This window comes from Chroicocephalus ridibundus, chromosome 5 (genome assembly GCF_963924245.1).
Source record: "Chroicocephalus ridibundus chromosome 5, bChrRid1.1, whole genome shotgun sequence".
Taxonomy (NCBI): Eukaryota; Metazoa; Chordata; class Aves; order Charadriiformes; family Laridae; genus Chroicocephalus; species Chroicocephalus ridibundus.
This window is the reverse complement of record NC_086288.1, coordinates 3,761,127-3,789,115: the sequence shown is the minus strand read 5'-3', so window position 1 is coordinate 3,789,115 and position 27,989 is coordinate 3,761,127. Positions and strand designations below refer to the sequence as shown.

Here is a 27,989-nt window from a genome sequence, read left to right as displayed (position 1 = left end):
TGCCTCTCTACAGGGGCAGTGTTAAAATGAAAAAGGGGGCCAGTTTGGGGGCAGTGTTAAAATGAGAAGGAGTAAATACAGGGCTAGATGCAATACAACATAAAGCTGCACTCCATCCCCTCCTTGTGTTCTGTTTTTTGATGCATATACAGGCATTTCAGTTAAAACATCGGTTGTATTTTAACACAATCTCTGAACCTCATGGGAAGCCAATAATGGTTGATCTCCTAGTGCAGTGGGACTTGGGGGCTCAAGGACTGTTTTGCCTAATTTTTTTTTTTACTCATTTAGAGGGAGGATTGTCAATTAAGTAAATTAATTAATTATTTATTTTTAATTCATTAAAAAATTCTCAGTTCTGAGTTCCACTGCTGCGTATGGTTTACCTTGGAGTATGTGGACAGTGCCAAGTAAGTTTCTGCAATGGGTAAAAGAAAAAATATAAAACAGCTTGCTCTTTTCCCCACCCCAAATTAAAAGGCTAAATCTTACCTTTTGGTATAGAAATGCAATGAATTTGTAGGGTAGGGTGGGGTAGGATAGGACTAAACTAAACTAAACTATTTCAGTGGGCAGGGACCTACAAGGACCACCTGGTCCAACTGCCTGACCGCTTCAGGGCTGAGCAGAAGTTACAGCAAGTTGTTCGGGGCCTTCTCCAAACGCCTCTTGGACACCGCCAGGCACGGGAGCCTGTTCCAGGGTTTTTTACCTTCCTGTTCTTGCTAAAGAAATGCTTCCTTATGTCCAGTCTAAAGAGTTGTAAATAGGATGTCTTGAATTAAGAATATATTTTATATCTTTGGTAGTTTGTGACATTTCTAGAAAACATGTTGATCAGAGGAATTTTTAGAAGTGGGAATAATTTTCCTTCCCAGCAACTTAACAAATTCAATGCAAGTTCTTAAAATGCTCTCTTGACGCATTGATGTTTTTCAGCAAAACAAAGTTTGGTTCTAAAAGCTTTTTTAGCTCTACTCCAGTACTGCTGCTCATCTGGCAATGTTGGACGCTGCTTGAAGAAGCCAGAACCATGTTCTGCTCAGAATATTTAAGAAACTAAATGAGTTTATTCCTGTAAGGAAATTAGAAATATTTTTATAATTTTTTAAACATTTGTGTGCAAGTTACTTATTCTTGCTGACAAAGTAGAATGAAATACAATGTTATGGAAAAGCAAATAAGTTAAATAATCTCTTTCAAAATTGCTTTCAGTAGTCACCTCCAGGTTAGTAAGGAGTTGGTCCAGAGGCAGCGGTCTCACGCTGTGAGCAACACGCAACATCAAGGCTTCGTGTCCATTACAAAGCACGTGTACAATACTGCATCAGATGGCAGTGAAATTTGATCTAGATGGTTTGAAATCGCAGAACATGTCTGTCAAATTATCCAGAGCATACGGCGTGGATGAAGGCTCTATTTCAGCTGTATGTTGGCTTACTAAGGACAATCAGTACTGGCCTAGTAAAAGTTCTGCTGCTATTAAGTTCCTTTTATGAGATTTTTAAACAAAATTTGAACTACTGCAGTGGGTTTGTACAGATTCACGGTTGTAGTGTTTTTGCAGTATGCTCATGAAGCCAGATTTGCTGTTTTGTAGGGACACAGCCTAAGGCAGCGGTGGAAAAGCATGGGCAGCCACAATCACTGGGTGTTGTGGATGCTATTATTTATTCCAAATAGGCCCCAAAGCTGAGATTAACAACTTTCAAAGGTATTTTTTAAAACAGGAGGCAGATCCAGGTGCTTGACTAGAAGCATGGAGAAAAGGGACATGAAATAGGAAGTGTGATGTTACTCCCTGCTGAAGAAGAAGAGAAGAAAGGCAAGGAGCATTCTGCAAAAATACAGCCTTTTTGTTTTGAAACAGTGTATGGATATAGCGTAACATCTTTCATAGCCATTAGCGTTTGTAAAGATTACTTTGTCTTAGCAACCAGTTCTAAAAACAGAGTCCAGGCTCACACAAACTTCATCGTATCGCATCCAGGAGGAAGTGATTTTGTTACTGTGCAGGGGCTTCTACTGTATTCATTACAGCCAACAACATCAAAGAAGTGTCCAGTAGTATGAGATAGCATTTCTTTTTCTGTAACATTTCCATAGAGGTCAGTGTAACTAGTAATGTATTCCCTAGGGAGATAAAGCATCACCTCCTGGTATTTTGGGATTTTAATGTTTAAAAGCTCCATCGTCTTTCTAGGATGCTCTGTCACTGAGAAATGTGAATAGCTAGAAATAGTTTATTTCTGCATTAGTCTGCCCTGCTCGGATTTCCTTCTCTTCATGTGTCTTTCTCGGTTTTAAGTTTTACCTGGATAATGTCATCGACATGTATACCATATACACCACATCAAAAAAAAAAAAAGATAATAACGGCTTGTCTCACAAAGCGTGATGGTAACTGCACTAAGATACCAGCAGAGGAACACCAGAGCTGAATGTCACTTTTCAGCTCTTGTTGTCCATATTTTTGGGTCTGAAAGTTCCAGGAAAATCTGGTGTATTTTAAGAGAACAAACAGCATTAATTTTAACTGCTGAGATGATTTGTAATGTTTTGTTATTATTTGTTAAGTTTCCTTTTGTGAGATACTAGGAACTAAAGTTTATTGCTCAACTTTTGAATCCAGACTGCAGACCTTTATTTCAGTCTTCATTCTTGTAATATGAATAGCTCTCAGTATGAAAATCAGCATGCAATATAAATTACGTACATTCACAGACAATGGGGGGGGAAGGAGGAATCAGGAAAGAGACCAAATTTCAGATGAAAAATGCTTTAAAAATTTTGCAAAACTCCCTCAAACTGGAACTTTTCAAACAATCAGAAAAATGGAGGCAAAACATAACCTACAAATAACTCCACTGGATATTGAAACTGGATGTAAAGGATGTACTAGGGCGGGAGGCGTGCCGGAGAGAAGGAGCGGTCTGGCCTCAAGAGAGAAAAACAAAGAAAAACCATTGTATGTAAAACTAAGATCTGGGTCCGAAATGTAACAACTCGCGGTAATCTGTGGCGGCTGTGAGACGCCCAGGGGAAGGAGCCCTGCAGGGAAGAGCTCTCCAAAGCTCTCAGTGACAATGAACTTAACATCTATACTTGAAAAACAAAGCGTATCAAAGCAGGCGTGCGGTCTGCTCAGCGACTCCCGAGGAGCCCGGACACCGGACTGCCATCGCGCTGGGGGCTACAGAATTCACGCCACGCCGTGGAACGGGTTCATCTGCGGGTCACGGCTATCCTCTCCTCAGCTCGGCCACCCCGCTCCCCCGCCGGTCGCCCCCACGCACGGCACGCCGCCGCCGTCCAGGGGAGCGCTGCCTCGGACCCCGCGGGGCAGCCCCCCGGCCGCCGCCGGTCCCGGCCGCCGCCGCCCGCAGCCAACATGGCCGCGCCGCCACCGGCGCGTCAGGCGGCCGCCGCAGCCGCCCCATTGGAAGAGGGGACGGAAGTGACGCAGCGGCGGGAGCCCGGTGCTGCGGGGCGGCGGAGGCCGGCAGCGCGGCAATGAACAGCCGCCTGCAGGAGATCCGGGAGCGGCAGAAGCTACGGCGGCAGCTCTTGGCGCAGCAGGTAGCGGGCGGCGGCGGGGCCGGGTCCCGCCCCGCCGGCGGGCGCGCGGGCGCCTGGCCCCCGCCCTTTCCCCGCGGGGAGGGGGCAGCGGGCGCGCGCCGCCTCAGGTGCAACGGTTCCCCTAACGGCGGGGGAGGCGGCTTTGTGGCGGCCGATCGTCGGTCACGGGGGAGCGCGGTGCTGCCGCTGGCCCCGGGTGCCTGGCGGGGGGACAGGGGGAAGCGGCGAGCCCCGGGGGGCCGCTCGGTTTGGCCGCGCAGCTCCGGTTGGGGGGGTGGTCGCTGGCGGGGGCCTGCAGCCGGGCCTGGCTGGTGGCGGGGGGTGGGGCGTGTGGAGTTCGGAGGGCGTGTGGAGTTCAGAGGGCGGCCCTTGGGCTTCCCGGTTGCAGCTGTGTGGGGGGCTGTAATCAGTGGCAGCTGTGGGTTGAACGTGCCTTGCCCCTTGTTCAGTTGGGAGCCGAGAACGCAGACAGCATCGGTGCCGTGCTCAACAGCAAGGATGACCAGCGGGAGATCGCCGAAACCAGAGAAACGTGTCGGTCAGTACCAGTGCACGGCTTCTGTTAGAAATTAGGGGATTTAATAGCTATACCAGCCTTTGAAATAGGATGAGATTGCACTCAAATCTTTCCGGTTATTTAAAAGCATACTATTCAGTGGATAAAAATGCTTTAATAATGCAACTCTGAACTTTGAATAATGTGAGTAGGGTTAGGTTATTCACTTCTAGTAGCGGTTTGGAAATCAAGGCTAACTTTTCTTCCTGTGTTGAAAAGCTACCGTGGAGCAAAACCGAGGTCTTAATTTAGAGTATGCCATCAGCATTGTCCTAGAGCCTTTAGACTTTTACTAAGACCAGGTACAGGGAAACTTAGTTCAAAAGTTCTTATAGAACAATAGACATCTCTAGGGCAGAGTAGCTAGTGCTTATTAATTCTCACATGTAATAGTAATTTTCTTGTGTGACCAGATTTAATCTTGTAGATGCACTGCTTTGGTTAAAATAAACTGTACCTTTTAGAACAGAAAAATGAGGAAGGGAAGTATCTGTTTTCAGGAGTCCTGTCCTTAAAAAGTTGTGCTGGTCTCAAATATAGGAGAGAGGAGCAACTTCTTATATACAAAGTTTCAAAATAATTTCAAACTTGTAACAGATAGGTCTAGTCCAGGCAGATAATCGGAGATTTCTGAAGTGTTCTCTGTTTCATATGAGGATTTTTTTGGGATGTTTATAGGGCTGCTTATGATACTTCTGCACCAAATGCAAAACGCAAATACCCAGATGAGGGAGAAGCTGATGAGGAAGAGATCGAAGAGTATAAGGTAATTTAAGAAACTTTTTCTCTGATGTCCATGTGTCTCTGAGGGAGTTATATGCATGCACACGTATTTTATAAATAAAAATAAATGCAATACATATAGATACTTTAAAATATTTGTCCCTGAGTGGCATCTTCCTTGATATCTTCCACTGCAAAGATCTAAGAGAGGGGGCATAGACACTTAGTGGTATCTTCAGACATGGCTTAGGTGCACTGAACTCTACTCTCACCAGAACCCAATGTTTGGAGGCTTAATTTACTGCTTCTCCTAGGAGAAGGGTAGGCATAGGCGATAGTGCCTACAGGAAATGGTAGTGTGCCATGACTGGCTGTCTTGTGTGAGAAGAAGTGGTAAAATGTGTTTGGGTATGCAAAAAAAAAAATCCTGACCAGAATTTTTTTGTGTCAGAAAAAAAGCTTGTGTTTAGCACGAGGCACAGGCCATTGGATGAGATACAGGGAGGCTGAGGGTGCCTTCCAGCCTGCCTGTTAAGTGCAAAGGAATGCAGTTCTGGAAGAATGGAAGAAATAAGGGATTCTAAGGAAATGGAAGTAAGAGGCTTGGTTTGGGGTATGCTTTAAATATCCAAAATATCCAGGAAAAGTTCAGTTTAAAAAACCAAAATAAAATACCTCCATGGTCACTGGAGGATGAGTTGTTGTCAAACTCTCATGCCGTTCATTTTTCAAATGCTCATCCAAGAGCGTTGTCCAAGATGAGTGGTAGAGAAAGGAGGTTAAAGGCGTGATTATGATACAGCTGTCTTTCTGATTTGCTTTGTGATCTTGTTGCAGCATATATCTTCCCTTTCTCTCTTTTTCCCTTGTTCTAATGACCTTGCTTCTGTGATTAAGCAGAATCAAGCTCAGTGCATTTATGAAATAACACAGTGTCTGCTGTTCTCTTGGATGCTAAAAATAGTAATTTTTGAAATATGAGGCCTTGGTAGCGTTACATTTGTGTTCTGTAATAACGTCTATTTTACTTCTCTCTTACTAAACCAAAAAGTTAATGTATGACAGGACATTTTTTGATGATTAATCTTTAAAGTCTATCTGTAAGTGGACAGACATTCTTTTTAACACGCGAAGTGTTACTCTGTACATCTTGTTTAGCAAACCAAATAAGTCACCATCTCGAAGGGATTTACAGAGTACGTGCATTGTTTGTGAACTGAGGTTTTTATGTTCACTTTAGTGATCAGTTCTCATCAGTTTATTTCACTCCTTCACTGAGTATGTGGTTAAACAACAACTTTATTTTTTTTTCTGTGAAATATATGTGGATAAGTCACTTCAGTTGGCAAAGCATACGAATCTTATCATTGACATTTTCTTTATTAGTATGGGGAGAAGACTTACCCTGAGGTGGGCTGTAACCACTTGGAAGTGTCCAGACTCTTGCTATATTGTTGAAATTGTAGAATATTTTAGTAGTACTAGCTCGGACCAACTTCAGTTGAACAGATTAATGGATTTAAGAAACTTGAAACCCCCAAGTAGAACATCTGTAGTGGAGTCATCAGCTATTTTCTGTAGACATTGCTAATTTCCTATTGGCAAGAAGATAAGAACTTCATAAAATCCCATCTGTATTTATGTAACTTTTTCATTAGTACTTTGAGCCTGTCTAAATTGAGTCTCATAATATGAACTGATACAAAAATTTAGATCCTTATGGTATCAAGTCCTATTGGATTGCGTTCAGTACTCTGTAGACAAAAGTAATAATAGACTTAACTGTCAGTGTTACAGACAAATACTGCTAGTTTGTCAGTTTTGATAGGAAAATTAGAGGTGTTTCCGATATAAAGTTGCTCGTATATCTCTCAAACTCTGACTTGCAGTGTTGGGTTCTACGTGATGGTATCAGTTAATTGTCCTGAAGTGTCTAAAATATTTGTGCCCTGACTTCAGATTTGGTGTAAATGAATGTGTCCTCAAACATTAACTGCTCTAGCTGGAGCCTGAGCATTGAGCTGTAATCACTGGTGAAGACGGGTTACTGTGAAGATACAACATTGTTTTTACTGCAGTGTAGTGTGATGGCACAAGGTCTACAGGTGTAGAATGTGTGGATGTGGGCATGTAACTTTTAAACAAACATAGTTGGGTAATTCAGAGGATTTCTATCAGTTTCTAGTGTTCCAAATGGAAAGTGAAGTGAGCTGATGACACCTAAATACCTTACGCTGATGTTTTAAGAGAAGCCTGAACAGTGACATTGACTCTTTCGTTATACAGGGGAAGTGTGAGAGCAGTTTTTGAGATGAAAGATTAAGTATGTTAATCTCTCAGCCATTTAGGAACATCTGATGCAGAAAAAAGGCCATGGGGTTTTTTTTTGTTTGTTTTGGGGAGTTTTTTGTTTGGTTGGTTTTGGTTGTTTTTTTTTGTTTTTGTTTTTTTTTTTTGTGTACAATAATTGTAAATTTATAGTGACAGTTCTTAATGAGCATCAGGCTGATACGAAAATAAAGGGCAGCAAGGCTGCTTGTTAAGCTTCCGTGCTGGCAGCTTGACTTCTGTCTTGGAGCACGACTCTGCATTGCAAACCATAGAGGTGGGAGATATGGGAACAGATGCATTATTGGGAAAAATGAATAATGGGTATTTTAAGGTCAGAACATTGAATTGTGGTTCTGAAGATCTTCTACAGTACTCTTGTTTTTGTGGAACTGAACAGTTGTACTAGGGTTAGTTGAGCTCCCTGGTCTGTATTTGGAAGTGACGGATAATGGGACTAGACTATCTGTTGCCACGCCCAGGCTTTTCATCACCTTCTGAGAGTTGTGATTGCTGCTCCATCTCTCCCCTTCCCTAGGTGAATTTACTCAGTTGTTTGGATCTGTATAAATGTCTGGTATCAACAGTGTTTTGTGGCAGAGAGTTTTGTCTGAAATACAAAAATACCATTTGCTCTCTGCCACCCTAATTTGGTACAGCCCTTTTTTTTAACTTTGTTTCTGCAAGCAGTGGCCTGTAAGCTTGGAACACTTCATGCCGCTATTCTGCTTAATGTATCTCTAGCCATTTGAAAAAACTATATGCTTGAATATTGTGGGTGGTTTTTGTTTACCTAACTCAGCAACAATATACTGGACTCAGGAAACAAGGATGCTTAATGTACAAGAACCTAATATCTTGCATTATTGTGAATTTTTATTCTGTCTCTGCTTTGACTTGTGTCCTTTTCCCTTTGAAAGTTGGTGGTATGGGCTTTCTGTTTGTGGCCCCAAGACTTGACTTTTTTTTTTTTTTTTAATAACTTAAGAAGGCATAAAAAGAACTGGGATGACTCAGAAGTAGGTATCTAACAAGAGCTTATCAGCAGAAGGCTAAGATTTAGAGGAAGATGGAAGAGGAGAAACAGGTGTAAGCTTGTGATGGCATAAGCAGTTTTTAGTAAAACTCAAGCTTTCAGCTTTTTTTTTTTTTTGCCTGAATAACACTTGCTGCTACTTGTCTGCTGTTTATTCCTTTTCCCTGTAAATGCTGTTACTGTTTCTGATAGTAATCTTTCTCTTTTTTGAGACTGCTTTTCTCATCACATGAAGCACTATATTAACTGATTGAGATTTATGTTGTAATCAGTAAAGTATGAAAGAGCATATGCATCCTACTAAAACATGGTAGATCACTTTATTTAGTGGTATTAAAGTGTACATACACTATATGTACTGTATATACTGGATTATTTCAAGATCAATGGAAAACAGAAAGTGACATGAAGAAGCGAGTCTCTCTGTTTCTGTTCTATGTTGGATGTTCAGAGTATGTCAGTGTCACAGATCTCTGAATTCCAGTAATCTGTCTGTTGCTGACACACTAACTGGGGAAAAAGATTGCAATATAATTCCTGTTTTCTATAAATTTTGAGACTACAACACAGGAATTTTAAAGTTACTTTTAAGGACAGTCCAAATGAAATATTGACTCATACTATATGCTGTTTCTGCAGAGTGTGGACTTTTTAAAAGGTTTATATAGAGAAGATGGTTTCAGCTGCTCAGGTTGGAACATTAGAGATGACCGAGTGGATATAAATGTACAAAGGTTCTACTACAGAAAGCCTTCAACAAAATATATCATTTGCTTTAGTCTAAGGAGCGAAATTTTGGGGGGACAAAAATTAAAAGTTCTATACCTTGTAAAGCACTGCCTACACTGTCAGGGTCTAGAAATGAAGGGGTTTGTATTTATTCTTCTTTCAGAGGCCTTTATCAGTAACTTTCAATGAGAGAGAGGCAGACCTTTCTGGGAATAGATAATTTTTTCCCCCTCCAAAATGGAGGCTGTTTTAGGAGACTTCTGTTTGTAGACATCCCACTTCTTTCCTTAAGAAGCAGAATCATGAGAAGAGAAATAGCATCATCTTGCATACTTGTAATATCTGCTTTATTTCCAAGGATGAAGTAGAGCTGCAGCAAGATGAAGAGAACCTGCCCTATGAAGAAGAGATTTACAAGGATTCCAGTACCTTTCTTAAGGTAAGCTGCTTTTGCAGTTAGAAGTCTAGTCAAAGCTGGCATAGTTGTGTTAAACTATTTCTGCAATTGATGGTATTTGAAATACAGCTTTAAAGGCTGAAGTAATGGACTGGAATTCAAAAGTACGGAAGCTTGCTGTGAAAGGTATGACTGAAACTAGTGTTTACATTAATCTGACTAAAAATCTGGGTCAATTTACAATGAGCCATAGTAATGGTGGGCCTAATTTGGAACTAAAACCACAATGGCGCTCTTGACTAGTGTGGCTTATAAAGGCATGTTGAAAAGAAGAAAAAATCTGTTACTTTCTTATTTGTTAGACTAACACATGTGGTATGTGTATGTAAGTCCAGTTATCTCCCTATTGCACTCACTGAACTCCGTTTTGTTCTCCAGGGTACGCAGAGCTTAAATCCACACAACGATTACTGCCAACACTTTGTGGATACAGGACACAGACCCCAGAACTTCATCAGAGATGTTGGTACGTCACAGTCAGTAACTGTTTGAAGATAACTCATTTTATTCCATAGCACTTCTTTTTTGTCCCTTTTTTAATTCCTTACAGTTACTGGGAAATGTAGATACACACATACTTCGTAGTTTTGTCTCTCTGTGTGCATACATATCAAGATATAAATTTATATGAATGATTTTAATCAGTTAGGAGGTGATTACTACCAAGGCTCTTCTTACTCTTAGTTTTATTTGAAATTATTTAACCAGGAAGATTTTTTCAAAATTAAAATCTTTTGGTTCCGCAAAGTAGGTGAGTCTAGTGAGCAGATCTCGAAACCTTTGGAAGTTTGAAAAACTGACTTACAGTTCAGCTGTTTCCTGGACTGTGTTGCCTCCAAGAATGCATTTAGCATATAAGGCATGGAAAATACTTAGATTTAAGTCAGTAAGCAATATGGATAATATCTACCAGCTAAATTATGTAACTGCTGACAACTCATTAGAAGGCCCAACACATTATTGAGTTTAGAGGGTGTTACTTTTAAAGTTCACGTTCATCCATCCATCACAGAACTTACCATTGAAATCTTACTTTATTAGGCCTGAATTTTATTACGGATGAATCAAATCATTACTGAGGTGCGGTTTGATCCTGTTTTCCAGAATGGGTGCCTGGTAGTTACTTGGTTTCTAGAAAAATCAGTACATCTCTCTCTGCAGCTTTCTGCAACAGTACTCTGTATTTTGTCAAATTTAATATGGTCAGGGCAAGTGGATTGTGTTTATAGATGCCAGACCATGGAGGTTTTGTTTGCTTATTGAGGCAGGTAGTTTGTTTCTTCTCTGTGTTTTGTGAATGTTTCTGTAAAACACATCTTGATGTTGAGTATGAAAAATGGACTATTTTGACTCAGTTATATGTTTATCTGAAAAGCATCTAGGCTTCACAGTTTTGTAGTTGGAGTAGTTATACACCGTTCTTTGAAATACAATGAGTACGAAGAAATACCCCATGTTACTCACTCTGATTTCACTGCTGCATATATAGAGTTGGGAAGGGATAAGACAAATTGTTATGCAAGTGTGAATATGGAAATGAATGTGTCAGCAGCAGCTAGTCTAGACCCCTTATTAGAGATGAAGTATGTCAAGTTGTGTATAGGTTAGCATACATTTTCTACTTGACCATCAAAACTCTGCTTAGGTGCTACTTTGTAATTGGATGTGACCCTACACAAAGCTGTAGGGATCTAGTGGTTCCAGAACACCCAGTTACATCTTCTTGATGTTGCTCTTGGAAGAGAAGGAGAGACCTGTGGGTTTTGTTTTGGTTTGTTTGTTGGGGTTTTTTAAAAAACAAGTGAAGTCATCTTGATTGAAAATTCTTTTAAAATCTGTTGCTTAGCTGCTGATAACTGTCTTCTGTTTCTGCTGGTCAGGAGTATTTGACTTGCACTGGCTCGAAGCAACGCAGCAGCAGAAATTGGAAGAAAAATAAAATAACTTTTGTGTGTTTTATGCACATGTCATAAGAGATAAGGCTAGATAATGAGAATTTGCTTTTACCAGGGTGATACTAGGGTTGGGGTTTCAGAAGTTTGAATTAAAATAAGGAGAGGAATTAAGGGTTGTGGGGTTTGTGGGTTTGGGTGGGGTTGTTTTTTCCCCCCATGGATTAGGGTCATTTAAAGTTGTAAACTTAAATGAACAGGAAGCTTTGTAAATAACTGCTACTAAAGGTGAACTGATCTTGCTTGGGAGGTGGGAATGATACCTTTTTGGTTTGTGCTGAGTCTACTGCTAGCAATAACAAAACCACTGTCTCTACTTACTTTTTTGAAGGGGGAATGTAATATACTGAAAAGTTTCTTGTTTTTGTTTTCTTTTAAAAAAAGTTTTCTGCAGAAAACCTAATTAGGGTTCTCCCTTTTGCATTCTGTACATATGAAAGGTTTGAAAATTAACGTCGTAAAGTTAAGTCTAGGAACCCAGTAAATAAATACATGTGTATTCAAATCTTCATGACTGACACCAGAGTGCCAAATCTCAATAAAAGGGGTGCCTAAAGGAACCAGTCGCCTCCTTAGAATTGTCTTCAAAGGTTAAATAAGAGTATTCTGTAAGTGAATGTTAATGAGATCTTAATATAAACTTATGGATGGGGGGATAACAAAATAACTTTCTCTCATTATTCTGGCACTTCTAGTTTAAATGCAAGTTTGTTTCCTTCTGATAAAATGAGTTGGGAACTCCTTTTATAGTGTAGTGCTCTAAAGAAGATTAGAGCACATTCAGTACAGACATAATTAATGGGGGGAAGGCAGGAGGCTTTTCTGAAGTACTGAATAAAAAACTGCTTTGAAGGGTTTGGTTTGTTCTAACAAAAATTAAAATGAGGCTAAGTATTAACATTTGGACCTATTCAGAATACTGGACGATGCTTAATTGATAGAAATTTGCTCTCTAAGTAGTTGTTAACTTCATGTTTTCTTCTTCTTAGGCTTAGCAGATAGGTTTGAAGAATACCCAAAACTTAGAGAGCTCATCAGATTGAAGGATGAGCTGATATCTAAATCTAACACTCCTCCCATGTAAGTGTTCTTGTGGAAAATGCCTTTCTTCTCCAGACCTGTTTGAAGTTAGCTGTCTGCTTTGCAAATCTCTATCTTTAGCACCTGCTCAGAATTTACATTTTCTGTTTCTGTTTGTATATACAAATTAATCAATTGAAACTTCAGAAGAATAAAATCAGTTTGGTTTTACTAGTTTAATCTAGATGTTTAATATAGTATATAAACTGGTTTTTCTTTCCAGTGTGTGATTATTTTAAAGTAGCTAAAGCTTTGGTTTTTAAAACCGAACTGTCAACTGATTGGGCTGCAGGCTTTAATTAGGGAACCAGAAGAACATCGTATGATCATGAATCTAATGATATCATGCAGTTTACAATAACAAGAAAAGCTTTAAAAAATTCGCCTCTTAATATAACCTTAGTTGTTCTTGTAACATCTCTTTCTGTATAATGTTCAGCTATTATCTTAGTATCCATTAATCAGATGTTACTTTGTAGTTTAAGACCAAAAAAAGTTTAGGCTGGCTGGAGGCGATTTGTCCTATTAACTTTGAATTACCTCTCAGTTTTTGCTGAATGTTAGACGCAGTATAAGCAAGCAGCATGTTACTCCGTGGAATCTGAAGCTATCTGAATGTGAACCTAATGCTTTTAATATACTGTAGTCCAAATCTGTACTGAGTAAAATAGCATTATTTCATGATAGTTACACGAAAAGCTCTGAAATAGTTGTCTGAACAACTAAGCTACAAACTGCAAAACTCAACTTGCTGTTTTGAAGTTCAATGAGTTTTTGCATTCTTAGCCTTAAAGCACAAAGTGGGGGAAAATAATAATCAAATGCTGATTTGATAACACGAAATACACTTATAGAATAAAAATCTCTTCCAGACACTTTCTTAGATAGGGGGAGGTGACGGTCTGCTAGTCATCTTTTTTTTTTTTTTTTAAGGTTAAAGATATTGAGGGGGGGCAGTGTGATTTTTTTGATAGTGATACAGCAGTGGGCGGTGGGCAGGTGTGGAGGCCGACCGTAAGAGTGCTGTTGTGTGTATTTAATGAAATCAGTGTGTGGGGAATTATGCTTTTGTTATAGGGATAGAGAAATACATTTCTACTATACGAAAAGTAACCACATTTCCAGTATTCAGGGTCTTCTGAACATAACATAATAAATGGCGTTTCTAAAATTATGTCCCTTTCCCTAAAGTGAAGCAAAATAGAAGCAAAAAGTCTGTTAGCCAGGCAGTGAATGTTTGCTTCTTAAGTGTTGATGTTTTCTCCTGTATAGTCCATGGATGTACAGAAAATTCAGTGATTCAGTACTAGATACTGTTGTACAGTCTGTGCGGGCATCTGTTTCCTGCTTGCCAAATTAGAATCCTAAAAACTGTTTATTGAGAGAAAGACTACTTTTAAAAAAAAATAAAAATCTAATGCTACAGCACCCAGCCTAGGTTAAGTGAGAATGCATTATGCATCTCCTGTGGATTTAGTGCATTTGAGCTATGTGAACTACACAGGAGACCCTACTCTTAACTGGCTACACAGAAGTGCTGTGTGGAGTGTAATTCTCAAACCACTGTTAAAACTTATCCAAGCAATCTATGATCTTTTGTTTGAACAGGTACTTACAAGCAGACTTGGAAGCTTTTGACATTAGGGAACTGAAGTCTAAATTTGATGTGATTCTTCTGGAACCACCACTGGAAGAATACTACCGAGAGACTGGCATTACTGCCAATGAGAAATGCTGGACCTGGGATGATGTAAGTATTTTTCTTGCTGTGAAGAAGATTTCGTACACGTATTTAACCAAATAGTTTGAGGATTTAATTTGGTATCAAAATGGTTGAGAGATGTGTTTTTAAGGAAAAATGTGATATGTTTTTTGTTATTTTTTTTTTTAAAGAAAAGTCTAGATTCTTAGAAAAACTAAGTTTTATATTGTATGCATGTCTATGCTATTTCTGTTAAAGGCTTTTTTTTTTTTGAGGAGCTTAAAGAATTAAACATACCTTTTTGTTCTCCCTGAGCCTGTTGAAAACTTAAATATAATAATAGTGCGGTTTCTCCCTGCCCTCAAATTCCATGAGTTTTCTTTTCTGTTTGGTTTTTGCTGTTGAAATTCACAATATCCATTGTAAATATTTCCTTGTTTCTTGAAATTCTCAAAGAGATTTTTAAGGTGTGCTTTTTAATACGTTGGTCATCTAGTCAAAAAAGCAGAGGAATGTGCTTCACTGACATACCTCCTTTCTCCAAAGTATTGATTAGGTAGGAAATTCTAACAGTCAAACTAATTGTAATCCTGAGAAGCCTAACAAAATAGATAAACCTTACTTGTGGAATATTGTTCTTGTTTTTATGTATTCCCTTACTGTTTAGTCATGCGAAAGGGTTTTTTTGAAGCCGTGGTGATTTCTGATCCATTTTTGGGAAAAAGGAGAAATCTTAATGTGCAAGATGTAATCTTTTTCAAGATCGCTGTTGCTGCTCTTCCTTTACTGTGCTGTAGTGAAAATTCAGAGAATTGAGTTAGAGGAAAAGATTTTAAAGTTCTTTCTGTAGTAATGCACGTAGATGCTTGTGAAGAAGGAAACGCTTGAGCTGTATTGATAAGTAACTCCATTCCGTTTATTTCCCTTTTCAATAAAGTCAGCTCTGGAAAAGCAAGGTGAGGGCTGGAAGCTATGAAGTGCTGGATGTCATTAAGCGTAACAATTTGATGACACAAAGCCTGCTGCCAAGTTGCCCTGTCCGTCAAGGTTGAACTGGAGAATTCCTTCATCTTGGGCATTGAATAAAAAAACTTGTAATGCTAATATCAAATAGTGATAAATTGGCTTTACTCTACATAGCTATGCTTTACTCATTTAAAAAAAAAAAAAAACCAAAAAAACCAAAAACCCCCCCCCAAAACAACAAACCCACAAAAAAACCCAAGCCGAGAAAGCCACCCAAATCACCCCACCCTCACAACAAAACAGATAATCTGTAGTAGAGAGGAGTAGCTGATTAAATAAACGTTTGCATACCCATGTCAGGAGTTCTGAGGTTCAGGCATATGAGTGGGAATATGCAACTAACAAATACCTATTATTTAGAGGCCCCATTTGAAAAGTATGCAGCACTATGTCTGCATTAGCAGCAAATTTGTCATAATATGAGTGAATCACAGGATTGAAGCAGTTGTTGCTGAGATTTTCTTATCTGTGTTCTGTGCAGTTTTGGGGGGGTAGGGGTGGGGAGGTGATGGCAGTATTTAAACTAGATTTAGTTTGTCCTTAGGCTGGAACCTGCATATGCATAACTTCAGAATTGAATCAGGTCAAACTAAAGGGTCATGAGAACAAAATAAAATTCAATCCACCTTTAAGGCATGAATTTGAAAACAAGTAAGAGGTAACTACATGTTAAGGAGTAGGTAGCTTCTGTGTTAGCCATTCTGTTACATCAGGCAAAAGTGGTGCCTGGCAGCGTTGTGTGGAAAAAAAACATTCTGTCCTAACAGGAAAACTGGAAGTGTTGAAGTTATATCCTTTTAGAGTGGCTTCTACTGCATTCTTTTTCTTCACAATGGCACTGAATGAAGCTTGATTCGATGTGTTAGCAAATTACAGCTGAATCTTTTCAACTTGTAATGAGTAGCAGATGCTTTGCATCTGAAGTCATTTCATCCTGAACGTTACTCATCTGTCACTGTTGAACCGCTGTCCTGATAAATTCTTGCTGCATCTTTCCTGAAAGTGAAAACGGAGAGAATGTCTTTCCCATATAGTAATAGGAATTAAGCACATCTTTTAATAATGTTTCTTTACAGGGTTCACATAAGTAACTCCAGGGCTGAAAAGAAACAGAGCACTATTGCTCTGTTATTAAATCTTTTTGCTACCAATGGAATGGTAAAATGAAGCAGAAATTTAGGGGGAAAAAAAATCATGTGGGTTGTATTAGTGTTTTAAGTCTAGAATTTTCTATAGAGATAGAATTTCTGTTAAAAAGAATAATTAAGCTGGTCATAAGCTGTGTTGAAAACATGGACTTGAGTACTGATAAGGTAACTTTTACAACATACTTTCTGGAAAACAATTTTAAGAAGATGGCTGTGAATGGTATACAGAATAGTATCTTTAATAAAAGTGCTTCCTGATGTTTTTTGTGATAATGCTTCAACACTTAATAAGTATTCTTCCTGATATAATTGGTGATTTATACTGAATTCAGAAACACTTCTGTTACTATTATTATTATTAGATCATGAAATTGGAAATTGAAGAAATTGCAGCCCCAAGGTCATTTGTGTTTCTATGGTGCGGTTCAGGCGAGGGTCTGGATCTTGGCCGAGTGGTAAGATGATGTTTTAATTCAATTTATCAGGGACAGGCTTAAGAGTTTATTTTTATCGTTGACTTTTTCCGTATAGAATTCTCAACTGTAACTGCTGAGAGATGTTTTGTTACTGTGGTGATTTTAAGTGGATTAACTAAATTTAAGTGTATCTGGCATTAACTGTTTAGATACTGCTATTTTCCAGATGAGTCGCTGTGCCTATGTGAGGAAGCATAATTCTGTAGGGTCTAGAAAGCTGAACTGCTGTCTTTGTTTTGATGTATGCGTGCTGCCATAGGAGCAGGTTGCCACGTTGAGTGTGTTTACAACATGATCTTTTTCCTAACAGAAGTCTTAACAATTTTCTGCCAGAAATATTCATGCTAGTAGAAAGGTGCTTCTATTTCATAAAGTGAGATAAAATTGTGTGCGTAGTACGCAAGTACTGCGTAGTACGTAGTACTGCTTGTTTTCAGAAAACACCTGGAGTTTAAGTAGGTTTACTCTTAGTGAGCTGTATGAAGTTTTACTTCCCTATAAGATCTTGGAGTTTCGTTGGCAATCTTTCTGTATGCCAGGGTAGCACTGCTGGTGTTGGGGATGGTGGAACAAGAATTTCCGTTGGCTCTTGCTCTGCTGAAATGTTGTTTGCTTAGTTTGAGCAGTGCTTTCTATCAAAATAACGTGGCATTTGTTAAAGGACAACATGTGGTTACTAGTCTGTTTGCTTTAACTGCTTTTCATTCTGAGTTTGGTTAGAGTGGCCATTTTGGATAGATTGATTTTGGTCATAGACATATTCGTAGTAGCTGGACAGTTCTTGAATGCAGAAATAGCAAATTGCTATTACTCAAGCAATAAAAGCAAATAAGCTAGAGTCTTTAGTGCCCGATTTCTTCCCTTTCCAAGACTACGCTTACACGAGTTAAGGATTAAAAAGTCATGTAAGTTTCTATTTATTTATTTAACAGATACAGGAAAAGCCACAACATGGTAGCAAAGGCTTTTGGCTATTTATCATCTTGTTTATAGAATTCTACATTGATATGAAAAACCACCAGAGTGCACGTATTCGTTAATATGGGGCCAAGACAGCTGGTCATTATGTTCTTCAGGCTGGTTTTGATTTAAGTGTCACGAGGCAGAGTTCCACAGGGGATCTGTGCAGTTATTTTAAAATAAAAAAAAAAAAAAAAAAGAAGGGTGATATGTAGACAAGTCGATGTGCAATTGAGCCTCTCGGAGGTTTTCTTTTGAGGGGGGGAGGGGTGTGTAACTTGACAAAACATAGTACAGTCGTGCCAGTAAACTGTTTTATTCACCTGTGACAGATTTCTTTTCCAGCTATGCTGTAAGAAAAGTCAAGTACCTATATGAGTGTTCAGTTTAGGCTACTTAAGTTTTTGGTATAGCGTGAACTGTTTTATCTGTCTGTAATACTTAGTGTCTACGCAAATGGGGTTACAGAAGATGTGAGGACATCTGTTGGATTAAAACGAATAAGAACAATCCTGGGAAGACCAAGACTCTTGACCCTAAGGCTGTTTTCCAAAGGACCAAGGTAAAGGTTTGGCTCAATTTCTCCTCTGTTCCCATCCTGTCTCTTCATGCTAATGAAACACCTGGTGCTCCACGGCGGTTGGTGACACGTGTTCAGGAAAGCAGACACGAGGACTTCAGAGTTGTGTCCTGCACAGTACATTATATGGGAATAAACATATTCATAGGATGAATGATGAGCTTCTGTCCTTTCTTGACTTTAGTCAGTGTGAGGTATGGAAGGTTAATCTACATTTAACACTGCTTGGTAAATTTCTGTTATAGTCCTCTGAATGTGATACTCATTTGAGCCTTGTTGAAATGCAGGTAGCTGGGGAGGGTTCACAGACTGATGGAACAAGAATGAAATCCTGGGAGGGAAAGTGGAAACTGAATAGTAAATGTTACTGTACGCTTCAATGTTTTTGACTTCTGAGTCGTTTTGGTTATAGGTGAATGGTAAATAAGCAGTTAGTCTATTAGCAATACCTTTTGTGTAAAACGCAAGCTCCTTTCCATATTAGAGGAGAAAACTTGCTGGTGGGGGAACACTTTTTAAATGGGACCAAACTTAGCTGTAGAATTTGACTAAATTTCATGTCAAAAGAAGCCTTTAAAACTGTAGATTATAAATGGATGTGGTCATATAAAATAACTCTGGAAGACTGGCTAATGGTTCTAAATACACACGTGCAGGTATGTGCCCAGAGCTTGAAGCAGATGGAGGGCTGTTAGGGACCACAGCTCAGTCAGCGTCTCCAGGCTTCCTGAAGTGACAGAATTGGTCAGCTTGGTTTAAATTGAACAGTTTCTTAGGGATGTGTTGTGGAGGATGTGCACTGAAGAAGGTACAGAGGAAAAAAGAGTATTCTGATTTGATAAACTCAAATGTGTGTTACTCAGAAACTTAGAATAATGTAGATAGGATTAATAAAGGATGTTTTTGCTATATGTGGGTGTGACTGTGGCAGTTTTACCGTATATAGAGAGTTGGCTGACAGTTTAATAATTTAAAGTATCATTAACCTCAGGACTCATTCCACATTCATTAGTCATTTGTTAGTACAAAACATCCTCAACTCTGTCTCAGATTTGCCATTGTTTAGGAGTCTAAACTTCCCTTTGAGATATCTGGAATCCTTGTTTGACTTGCATTTACATTAAGCTGAAGTTTGTTTGAAAATGTGTTGTATTAGTTATAAATATTCCTAAGTATAAATATTGTATGTTTATTGCATATAGTATTGCAAATATTTGCAGCTTGCTCTTGAGGGAGAGGTTAAAACTAACACAGGAAGATTCGGGGGGGACTTTATGTCTTTGTTTAATGGAGGAGAATAGTTTCTGGTATTGGAGAATTTCTCTGTTTATTGGGCTGAGGTCACTATTTATAATAAACATTGAAAACTGAGCTAGCTTATTCTGACTAAATAAATAGTCTGTTGTGCAAGATGTATTTACCAATGATTAAAAAAGCAAATGCTATCCTATTATGTTTAGTTTAGGCACGTCTCTAGACAAATGCTTTACGCTGTGCCACCTGTTATAGTGTCTAAGGTACTAATGAATGACATTCCACGTGTTATGAAAATAAAATGTTTTGGATAGTCCTCCTAATGACTAGATTTACAGGCCTGTGCTTGATGGGTAATTTGCTTAGCAGTATTCTGCCCTTTTATTTAGTTAAATTTAAGGTGCAAAACCCCTGTAGCTTAGGTACAGTTGACCAACTGCATAGATATGGTAGGTCACATATTGTGCCTTTTACATTTATTCACTAACTCTTAAAACCCGTGCCAAAAATCTGGAAATGATTACATACTCTTGTCTGCAACTTTTTTAGAGCCATCTGGTGGTGCTTAGTGAATCAGTGTTTTATGATACTGGGGAAAATCGCTCATCTGAGCTTAATATTCCCAGAAACAGAACTCTGAAATGAGTATGTAGAACCCTCTTTTCATCCTGTACCAATTATGGTGATTCCTCATTCATAGATTCTACATACTAGTCACTTAAATTGATCTACGGTGTTTTAGAGGAAAGCAAAGCAATGCATGTTACAATTAAAGAACACTTTTAATGCTGATGGGCTTGACTGAGAGTGCATTGACAGTTTGATAGTTTGATAGTGGTTTTACTTTCTTGATGCAGTGATACCCTCTAGAAAGGAATCTGAGGGTGAAGGCTGCTTTTCTAGCAGGTACAATATGAAGAAGTACATCTTATTTTCACTGACTGGCTGTTTTATGACTGAGAACTTTGAAAATGATTTGTATGAAGAAAGATCAGAATGCTGATACAAGTATTAATCATAATTAATAACTATCCCCTTACTCTTGCCATCAGCTTGTGCTTTCTCCCTTTGTCATGATTTCTCAGCATTTCCAACTTTAGACTCTAACTTTGCTGTAATTGAAGAAGTCCAAATATCTTATCTCGGCCTCTATTTGAGTTTTACCACTTCGTAGTGCAGTTCATCAAGCCAGAGAGCTTACACTACACTCTGCTTTGTTTTCAAAAGGCTCTTTTGGTAGCTCCATCTTGTTCTGCTCTTCTAGTTCGTGCTTCGGACTTTTCCCTGTATAAGAATAGCATCCGCTCTGCACAGAATTTCCTTTTCTCTCCGTTGTGCTCAAATCATGGATGTCTGTGCTGTAGTCGTATGTGTGGCGTGTGACAGATACTCTTCTGTGTGTGTAGGAGCACTGCCTCATGGGCATTAAAGGAACTGTGCGTCGCAGTACAGATGGTGACTTCATCCATGCTAATGTTGATATTGACCTAATCATCACAGAAGAGCCTGAAATTGGCAACATAGAAAAACCTGTAGAGATTTTTCACATCATTGAGCATTTCTGCCTTGGACGACGACGTCTTCATCTTTTTGGAAGGGACAGTACAATTCGACCAGGTAACTGTTATGTTTATTTTTGTCACATAGATAAATTTTAATTTATTTTAATAACAGTCTTCCATCATCTGAGGCCAGCTGATGAGTTCTGATGGAAGCTGAGACAATAATGGTCAGTTCTTCTGCCAGGACTTGCATTAGCTGAGTATGTATGCATTTCTGCATATAACCCCATTTTCCCTGCCATGGGATTATGATACCACAGAAAGCCAGATGAGCTTTTTGGTGACTTCTGCATAGTGGAAATGTAGTCAGGAGAGAGAAAATGTACTGGATGGAGAAATTTCCCAGGTTTTCTACCCTCCCGTTCAGATAACTAACGAGCCTTCTATTCAGCAACAGAAGGATTGTGGCATCACTTAACAGGTTTTCCAGTACTGGGACAGTACCAAAGTGACTTCTGCTCTAATTAACGTTCTGTCCTTCATGATCAAATAGCAGAAAATGTTGCTAGAACTGAAGGTCTCACATGTGTATTTTCTTAGCAAGAATGTCTGTCTTGGGGTGAATCCTCCGCCTGTGTTGCAGGAGCATCACACAGGACCCTACTAAGTGATATTACAGTTAGGTTTCTGGCAAGTCCATCCATGACCTGGTTTGCTGCATGTGAATTGAATGCTAATACTTTTGATATTGAAAAAAAAAGTTGCTTATTTTTTACTGCAATTGGCATAGGAGGTATATCAGTATACAGTCTGCAAGCAGTAAGTTACCTAAATAAATTTCAAGGTGGTGTTTCTCTCTTGCTTATGTGACTATGAAGTAGTGATTATTGGCCATTCCTATTCTTTGACGGGCCTTTGGCTTGAATTTTAATGATAGTGTCAGTCTTAATTCTGTTGGTTACTGGTGTGTGGAGGGTGCCTGTTTTGTTTTGCAGAATGACGTTATTGGGTATTACTTCATTGCTGTTGTAGGTGAATTCTTATTTGTTGATGTCCCACAAGGCCATGTTAGTCTGCTTCAACTGTCGTTTTTTTAAAATTGGGTGGTTACCCTGGAATTGCATCGCGTGCTTTAAATCCTATAGTCAGCACAGATCCTCACAGTGCTCTGTGAAGTATGAAAACGTAACCTCTCTCTCTCTTTTTTTTTTTTTTTTTTTTTTTTTTTTTAATGTGCAGGAAGCAAGGTAAATGCTATGTACATTCCCAGGGTAAAGAGAATGGTGTTAAAGAACTGATCTTGGGGGTTTTTATTCTCGTTTTCCTTTTAAGCATGTTGTTGATATCACTGAACTACATTTTTCTTCATTAATATATAATACAACCAAAAATTAAATTCACACTGACATTTTTAAGCGGTCTGAGCCCCATTTTAGGTCCGAATGCTACTTTAGCTCATAATACGAAAAAAATAGGAATGTGCTTGTTTTGAATGTCTGCCTGCCTTGATTCATTTGGTGAAGCTGAAGTGCCCACTGAATGTTTGTGTGTAAAAAGGTTAATTTAACTCTTTAAGCTCTATTTTCCTATCATGTGTGCTTCAACAGAATTGTTATTTTATTGTGTTTTCAGATATGTGTTTCCAGCGTGCTGTGCTTCTGGCTGCACTGTCACAACTGATTTCTGGAGACAGAATTATCTGATTGAAGTTTAAAAAGGGAAGAAGGAGGAGGAGGATGTTATTTTTAAACTAGATGATTTTACTGATCTGGTTTAGTTTGGTTCCAGAAAGGTTGGAAAACGTGGTGTAAGAACAAGTAGGAAAGAGGAAGAGAAAGGGGTCTAGTGAAACCACAGTGTGAATGTTCCCATAGCCATGTGTAATCTAAAAAAAAAAAACCCACCAAAAAGCCCTCCAAAAAACAGGAAAGAAAATATCAAACTAAAATCTTAACTTTTCAACTAGTCTGGTTTTTCTCAGAGGTGACCTTTTAATTCCTTTCAGTACAGGTGACATGTAGGTAAGTCCCTATCACTTGAGTCTTCATTTACTAGGAAAGAGACAATAATGGCCTTGAAGCGTGGAGTTTGTTCTTGCTTTTGCTGACTCTGGTTTTGTTCTATAGGTTGGCTGACTGTAGGACCCACCCTCACAAACAGCAATTTCAATGCAGAAACGTATTCTTCATACTTCACAGCTCCTAATTCTCACCTGACCGGCTGTACCGAAGAGATTGAGAGACTTCGGCCCAAGTCACCACCACCCAAGTCCAAGTCTGACCGGGGAGGTGGTGCTCCCAGGGGAGGAGGAAGAGGAGGGACTTCAGCAGGCCGAGGAGAAAGGGGCAGAGAGAGGAACAGAACTAACTTTCGGGGTGAGAGGGGTGGCTTCAGAGGGGGACGTGGAGGTACCCATAGAGGAGGCTTCCCCACCCGCTGATGACTGTTGGGTAGTTGCTTCTTCCCCCGGTCCTATGCCTCTTCTCTGAATCTTTTTCTTGGTCTTGTTTTTGCTAAAGCGAGTTATTCTGGGGACTAAAGTTAGATGACTTTTAAAATTTTTTTTGGTGCAAGCCATTACAGATAGTCTGCCTTCCAGAGACCGGCCCGGCACATCCCCGTATTTGGCAGGCAGGGTCCTGCACCTGACAGCACCAAACTCAGCCTCCTGCCGGCTTCTGTTTGTCAAAACAGAGAGCACCAGCTCTTAAAACCACGGATACGATTGCAGTGAAACACTTGCTCTTCCCTTATGAAACTTGCAAGTTGTGGGCTTTATTAACTGTCGTTTTCTCCACAACACGGATTCCTCTTCCTTCTTCGGAGGTTCAGGTTTGGACTGAATTGGATTAATAGGGTGGAGGGGGCATGAAATGCAGTTCTGAATTGCATGGCCATAGCAGGCTTACTCTCTTACTCATGGAAGAAAAAGTGCTGTGTCTGTATCGACACCTATTTTAACTTCTCTGAAACCAAGGAGCAACTTGAATAAATAGAGTTCTATTTTTTCTTATTTGGTTTAAATTTCCCAAATTATTCCTGGGAATAGGGAACAAGTTTATTTTTCATTTGTGGTGTATATACACTCACTTTCCATGTCTGTAGTGGGAAGGGTGGTAATTCTGTGCAGTTGTGTTGTGCTTCATGGAAAGCAAGAAGTTGTGTGTTTATATGGAGTCCAGAACTTCCATGTAGGTCTGGATTTGCTACTCGAGTAGGGATTTTCACCCAGTGTCTGCTCATAATAGCCTTGTTCTTTGGTAAGGAAAACCAGTTTTATTGCAGAGCAATTGCAATGTAAGTAGTAGAAAGACCTCGCTGGAGATCGTATTGCAAATGTCGTAAGAGTGAGCGCTTCCTGAAACTAATCACCTGGGTAATGAGGGCACAGTAATCCAACCAAGCGTTTGGCTTTGCCTGTGGACGTTACACGCATTCGAAGTGGACTGTTGGTGATCGGCTCCAGAGTACGGTGTGAAAGAAAGCGATTCACTGTGGTATGTACAATATTTGTTTTTAGCAAAACCACAGCTCTGAACTTCTTGGTCAATAGTTGGTAGACTGAACAAACCTGGCTGTTGAAGTCTCAAAAGTTTAGGTGTTGGAAAATTGGCTTTTAAATCTTACAGTGTTTCTCTGTTGAAGCCCAGTTTTTAAATAACTGTCCTGTCAAGTAGTGTATTATTAAACTTGTTTATCAAAGCTAACGTTGAAATATTTTTCTTAATATTTTGTGGGTTTGTTCTCCTTGAGGTTTTGGAATTACTCAGTTTTACTCTGGTTTCCTCCCCATTGCTGTAAAGGAGCAGGCAGTAACTGTTCTTTTGGCGCGTGAAAGGTTAGCGGATATTTTTAGGGTCTGGTGAACTTTGTGGCCTTGGTGGTGTGCTTACTAAGGGACAGCTAAAGTGCAAATGAAACTCACCTGTCGTTTACATCTTGTTTTTTCCTGTGTTAACAGTCACGCGTCTGAAGAGGGACTGTATTTGGGGAGGGGGTGTTTTAAGGGTAGTGCTCGTTCGATTGTTGGTGGAATCTGCCAAACACTACTTGGAACAGCATTTGATAGAAGTTATGTGCCGCAGTAAGAAAACTTTCCTGATTTTGCTACAACCATCTTCCTATTCAAAAAGTAAATACTGGAGACACTTAAAACCTTAGGAAGGTTGCTTTTGTGACAGTGACAAATCTTCTTTTTCTTTGTTTCTCAATTAGTAGAAAATGTTAATTCCCATTTCCCCTCTTTAATTATATGTCCATAGCTGATAGTTCAATGTGTTGGCTACTCTTAATATAAATAAGGTTAGGGGCTATATGTTAGGTTAGGCTACACTGAAGAGGAGACTCAGAAATAACTGGTTGAGATGTGCATCTATATCAGTTTGCTGAAGTTGGGGTGCTGCTCAAGACTTTGGTGACTTGGGAAATTACTTGCACTTGGTCTTGTAAAAAAAAAAAAAAAAAAAATCTACCAAATATATCCCTCTTGAGCATGAAGAGTTAGGTTTCTCACTCTTTCCCCTCAAAGCTGAAATAGCTACAGTAGTGTAAGGAAAAAAGAATACAGCTCCAGAGAGTGTTAGATTAGATCTATCAGGGAAGCGTAATGTACATATTTTTAACAAGCAACTGACCGTAATTTTTTAATTGAGGTTAATGGACAAGGAAATAGAACTTTCTACATGTCCTCTATGAAGAAAGATACCTGCTGGTCATAATCTGAAGGCGGTGGTTCAACAGTGATAGGTTGCCTGTAAAGGTAAGACAGTAGCGCGTGGCTGTGTGTACCCAAAGGCTTGGTGTTGCATGCTTGTGGAGATGATACTTAGAAAATATTGTGGTGACACACTGTTCCTCAGCCCCACCCCAATTATACAGTAAAAACATCTGGATATATTTTAATCACTGTTGATTTGGACCATATCTAAAGCAATGCCTAGAGATGAAAAGCTTTTAATTCGATTACTGGTTGTCAGTTAATTTTTCAGTTGTAACGCTTTAACAGAAGGAGGAGGCTATTGCTCGTAATCAGTGAATTGATGAATATTTCATTTACCACAATTTGAGCACGCTGTCCTTGAAGATAAAAAGCTTAATAAGTTTCTTCCTTTCCAATTTTTTTAAGTGCATAATGCCACCAGTCTGATTTGGGATGCCTGTCTAGATCTTGTCATGTCTTTCCATTCTGGAAGAGGCTTATAGTACTTTAAATATCTTACACCCTATATGAGTTAACTGATGGATTTGACAGTTGCACTGACGAGATAGTCAGGATGTCTTAGCATTTAGCTTCAAAGGGATTTTAAGACATTGGTCACTGTAAATCATTGAGTGTAAATCCAGCTATCAGTTTAAGAATTCTTCCCGCTTTGGAACACGGCTGGTTCTAAGCAGCTGGTGAAGTGCCGGATGTGCTGTGTAGGTCAGTGGGCAATGCTCCTGGGGCTTTGACGCTCTTCCCCACTGCGGTGTCACGGACACAGGCTCATTGCCTATGTTTGTGGATAATGAATTGCGCAGTGGACTAGAGTTTCGGCTACAAACTAAAGAACAATTTCGATCTGACAATGGAAGTTAAATGGCATCAAGTCAAGGGGTTAATTTTAGAATACTGAGATGTTTTAAAATCCTTGGCAGGGAATAGAAATATCCAGAATGCACTCTAGAAAAGAATAAATGAACACCTGAAGACATCTCTAAGTCTTGTTTCTTGAACGAGTCTTTTTATGGAATACATTGAGTAACTGAAAGTGATAGAGGATGAGACCCACTGTTTCTGTATATAGTAGAAAAAATGATTTCTCCTTCCAAAATTGGTGGCAACTTTATTGCTGTAGTGTAGGGATGAAGGTCAACTTAATAACACGGAGATAAATAGGGTTATTCTCATGGGTCAAAAAGCAAGCAGTAGGTAAGTTCTGTGGTGAAACATGACATAATTTTGAGTATAACTATTGCAGCAATTAAAAAGGAAAAAAAAAAGGCCTAACTACTGTAAATATGAGTTGAATATTACAGCCCTGCCTGTCATGCTGGAGACAGAAACTGTACTTGTGATATGTCTGTGTGATAACTGTTAGTGATTGCTGCAAGAGCTGCTGTATCAACGTGTGTCTATATCTCGGTGCTCGTTTAGCCAATATGGTATGTAGGAAAAATTAGCTGTATGTGAAATGCTAGAGCTCTGATGAATTTGCTATGCAAGTATAAACAGCTTTGTCTTACTACACCTCCGTGCCTGAAATCCTGCTCTCCGTAGGCTCTGCCAGCGCACAGGTAAGGGACGTGTACACTTTGCATCAGAATTCTAGGTGTAAACTGGGCTGTAGAGCAGTTGGTCAGTGGTGCTTGCGTGGCCTGAACTGACCAAGCAGAAGATGCGCGTGGTTGTGGTACAGACATGATCATCTGCCCATCGACAAACTCCATGGAATAAGGTAAGGAAATGAGCAAGCGTGGCTGGGGGAGCAGCTCACTAGCTTCCTACCTCTGAGGGGAAGGAAGCTACCTCCTTCTTGTTGGGTGATGCCAACAGCGGAAGCACGCTGAAAATTCTGTGGGGCCAGATAAGCTTGCTGTCTTTAAAGTCACGAGTAGGAGAAGGTGACCTAGAGTGGTCTTTACTAATTGCTGGCTGCGTGGCTTCATTTACGCTCTGTAGGAATTATTGTTGTTAATTTAACTTTGCCATGCTCCCTGGCTCCTGAATCAGCATAACGAACTCTTGATGTTGTCTTGCTGTGTGTACAGGGACAGGCAGGGGGAAGAGGTGCATGAACCCCGAAGGGAGTTTCCATTGCTAGTTGCCCTAAACCGTCCTCTGTAGTGACCTGGGGTACTAGATTTAGGTGCTACTGTTTAAGAGGTGTTGGATAGCTTTTGTCAGAGGCTGATAGCATAA

The 27,989-nt window shown here is 39.5% G+C and overlaps 1 protein-coding gene across 2 annotated transcripts; it reads left to right on the top strand.

Annotated features, from left to right (window-relative positions):
- The first annotated feature begins 323 nt into the window (after window positions 1–323).
- Window positions 324–24,101, top strand: METTL14 (methyltransferase 14, N6-adenosine-methyltransferase subunit). Of its 2 annotated transcripts, none has more exons than XM_063335315.1 (11): window positions 324–3,579; window positions 4,029–4,117; window positions 4,814–4,901; window positions 9,310–9,390; window positions 9,787–9,874; window positions 12,350–12,440; window positions 14,049–14,190; window positions 16,679–16,771; window positions 18,198–18,314; window positions 20,993–21,203; window positions 23,287–24,101. In XM_063335315.1, exons 1-11 carry the CDS (start codon window positions 3,514–3,516, stop codon window positions 23,526–23,528), a joined length of 1,308 nt encoding a protein of 435 aa, XP_063191385.1. In that variant the 5' UTR covers window positions 324–3,513; the 3' UTR covers window positions 23,529–24,101. The 2 variants fall into 2 exon arrangements, with proteins under 2 accessions (XP_063191385.1, XP_063191384.1); XM_063335314.1 differs by having other exon boundaries at window positions 1,093–3,579; window positions 23,215–24,101.
- The last annotated feature ends 3,888 nt before the right edge of the window (window positions 24,102–27,989 follow it).

What these genes read in the sequence shown, in the direction of transcription:
- METTL14 (XM_063335314.1), top strand. Translation starts at nt 3,514, where the DNA reads ATGAACAGCCGCCTGCAGGAGATCCGGGAGCGGCAGAAGCTACGGCGG. An exon ending in AAGAGATCGAAGAGTATAAG is followed by an intron (nt 4,902 to 9,309) that starts GTAATTTAAGAA and finishes TTTATTTCCAAG; the next exon opens with GATGAAGTAGAGCTGCAGCA. An exon ending in GTCTGGATCTTGGCCGAGTG is followed by an intron (nt 16,772 to 18,197) that starts GTAAGATGATGT and finishes TGTAATACTTAG; the next exon opens with TGTCTACGCAAATGGGGTTA.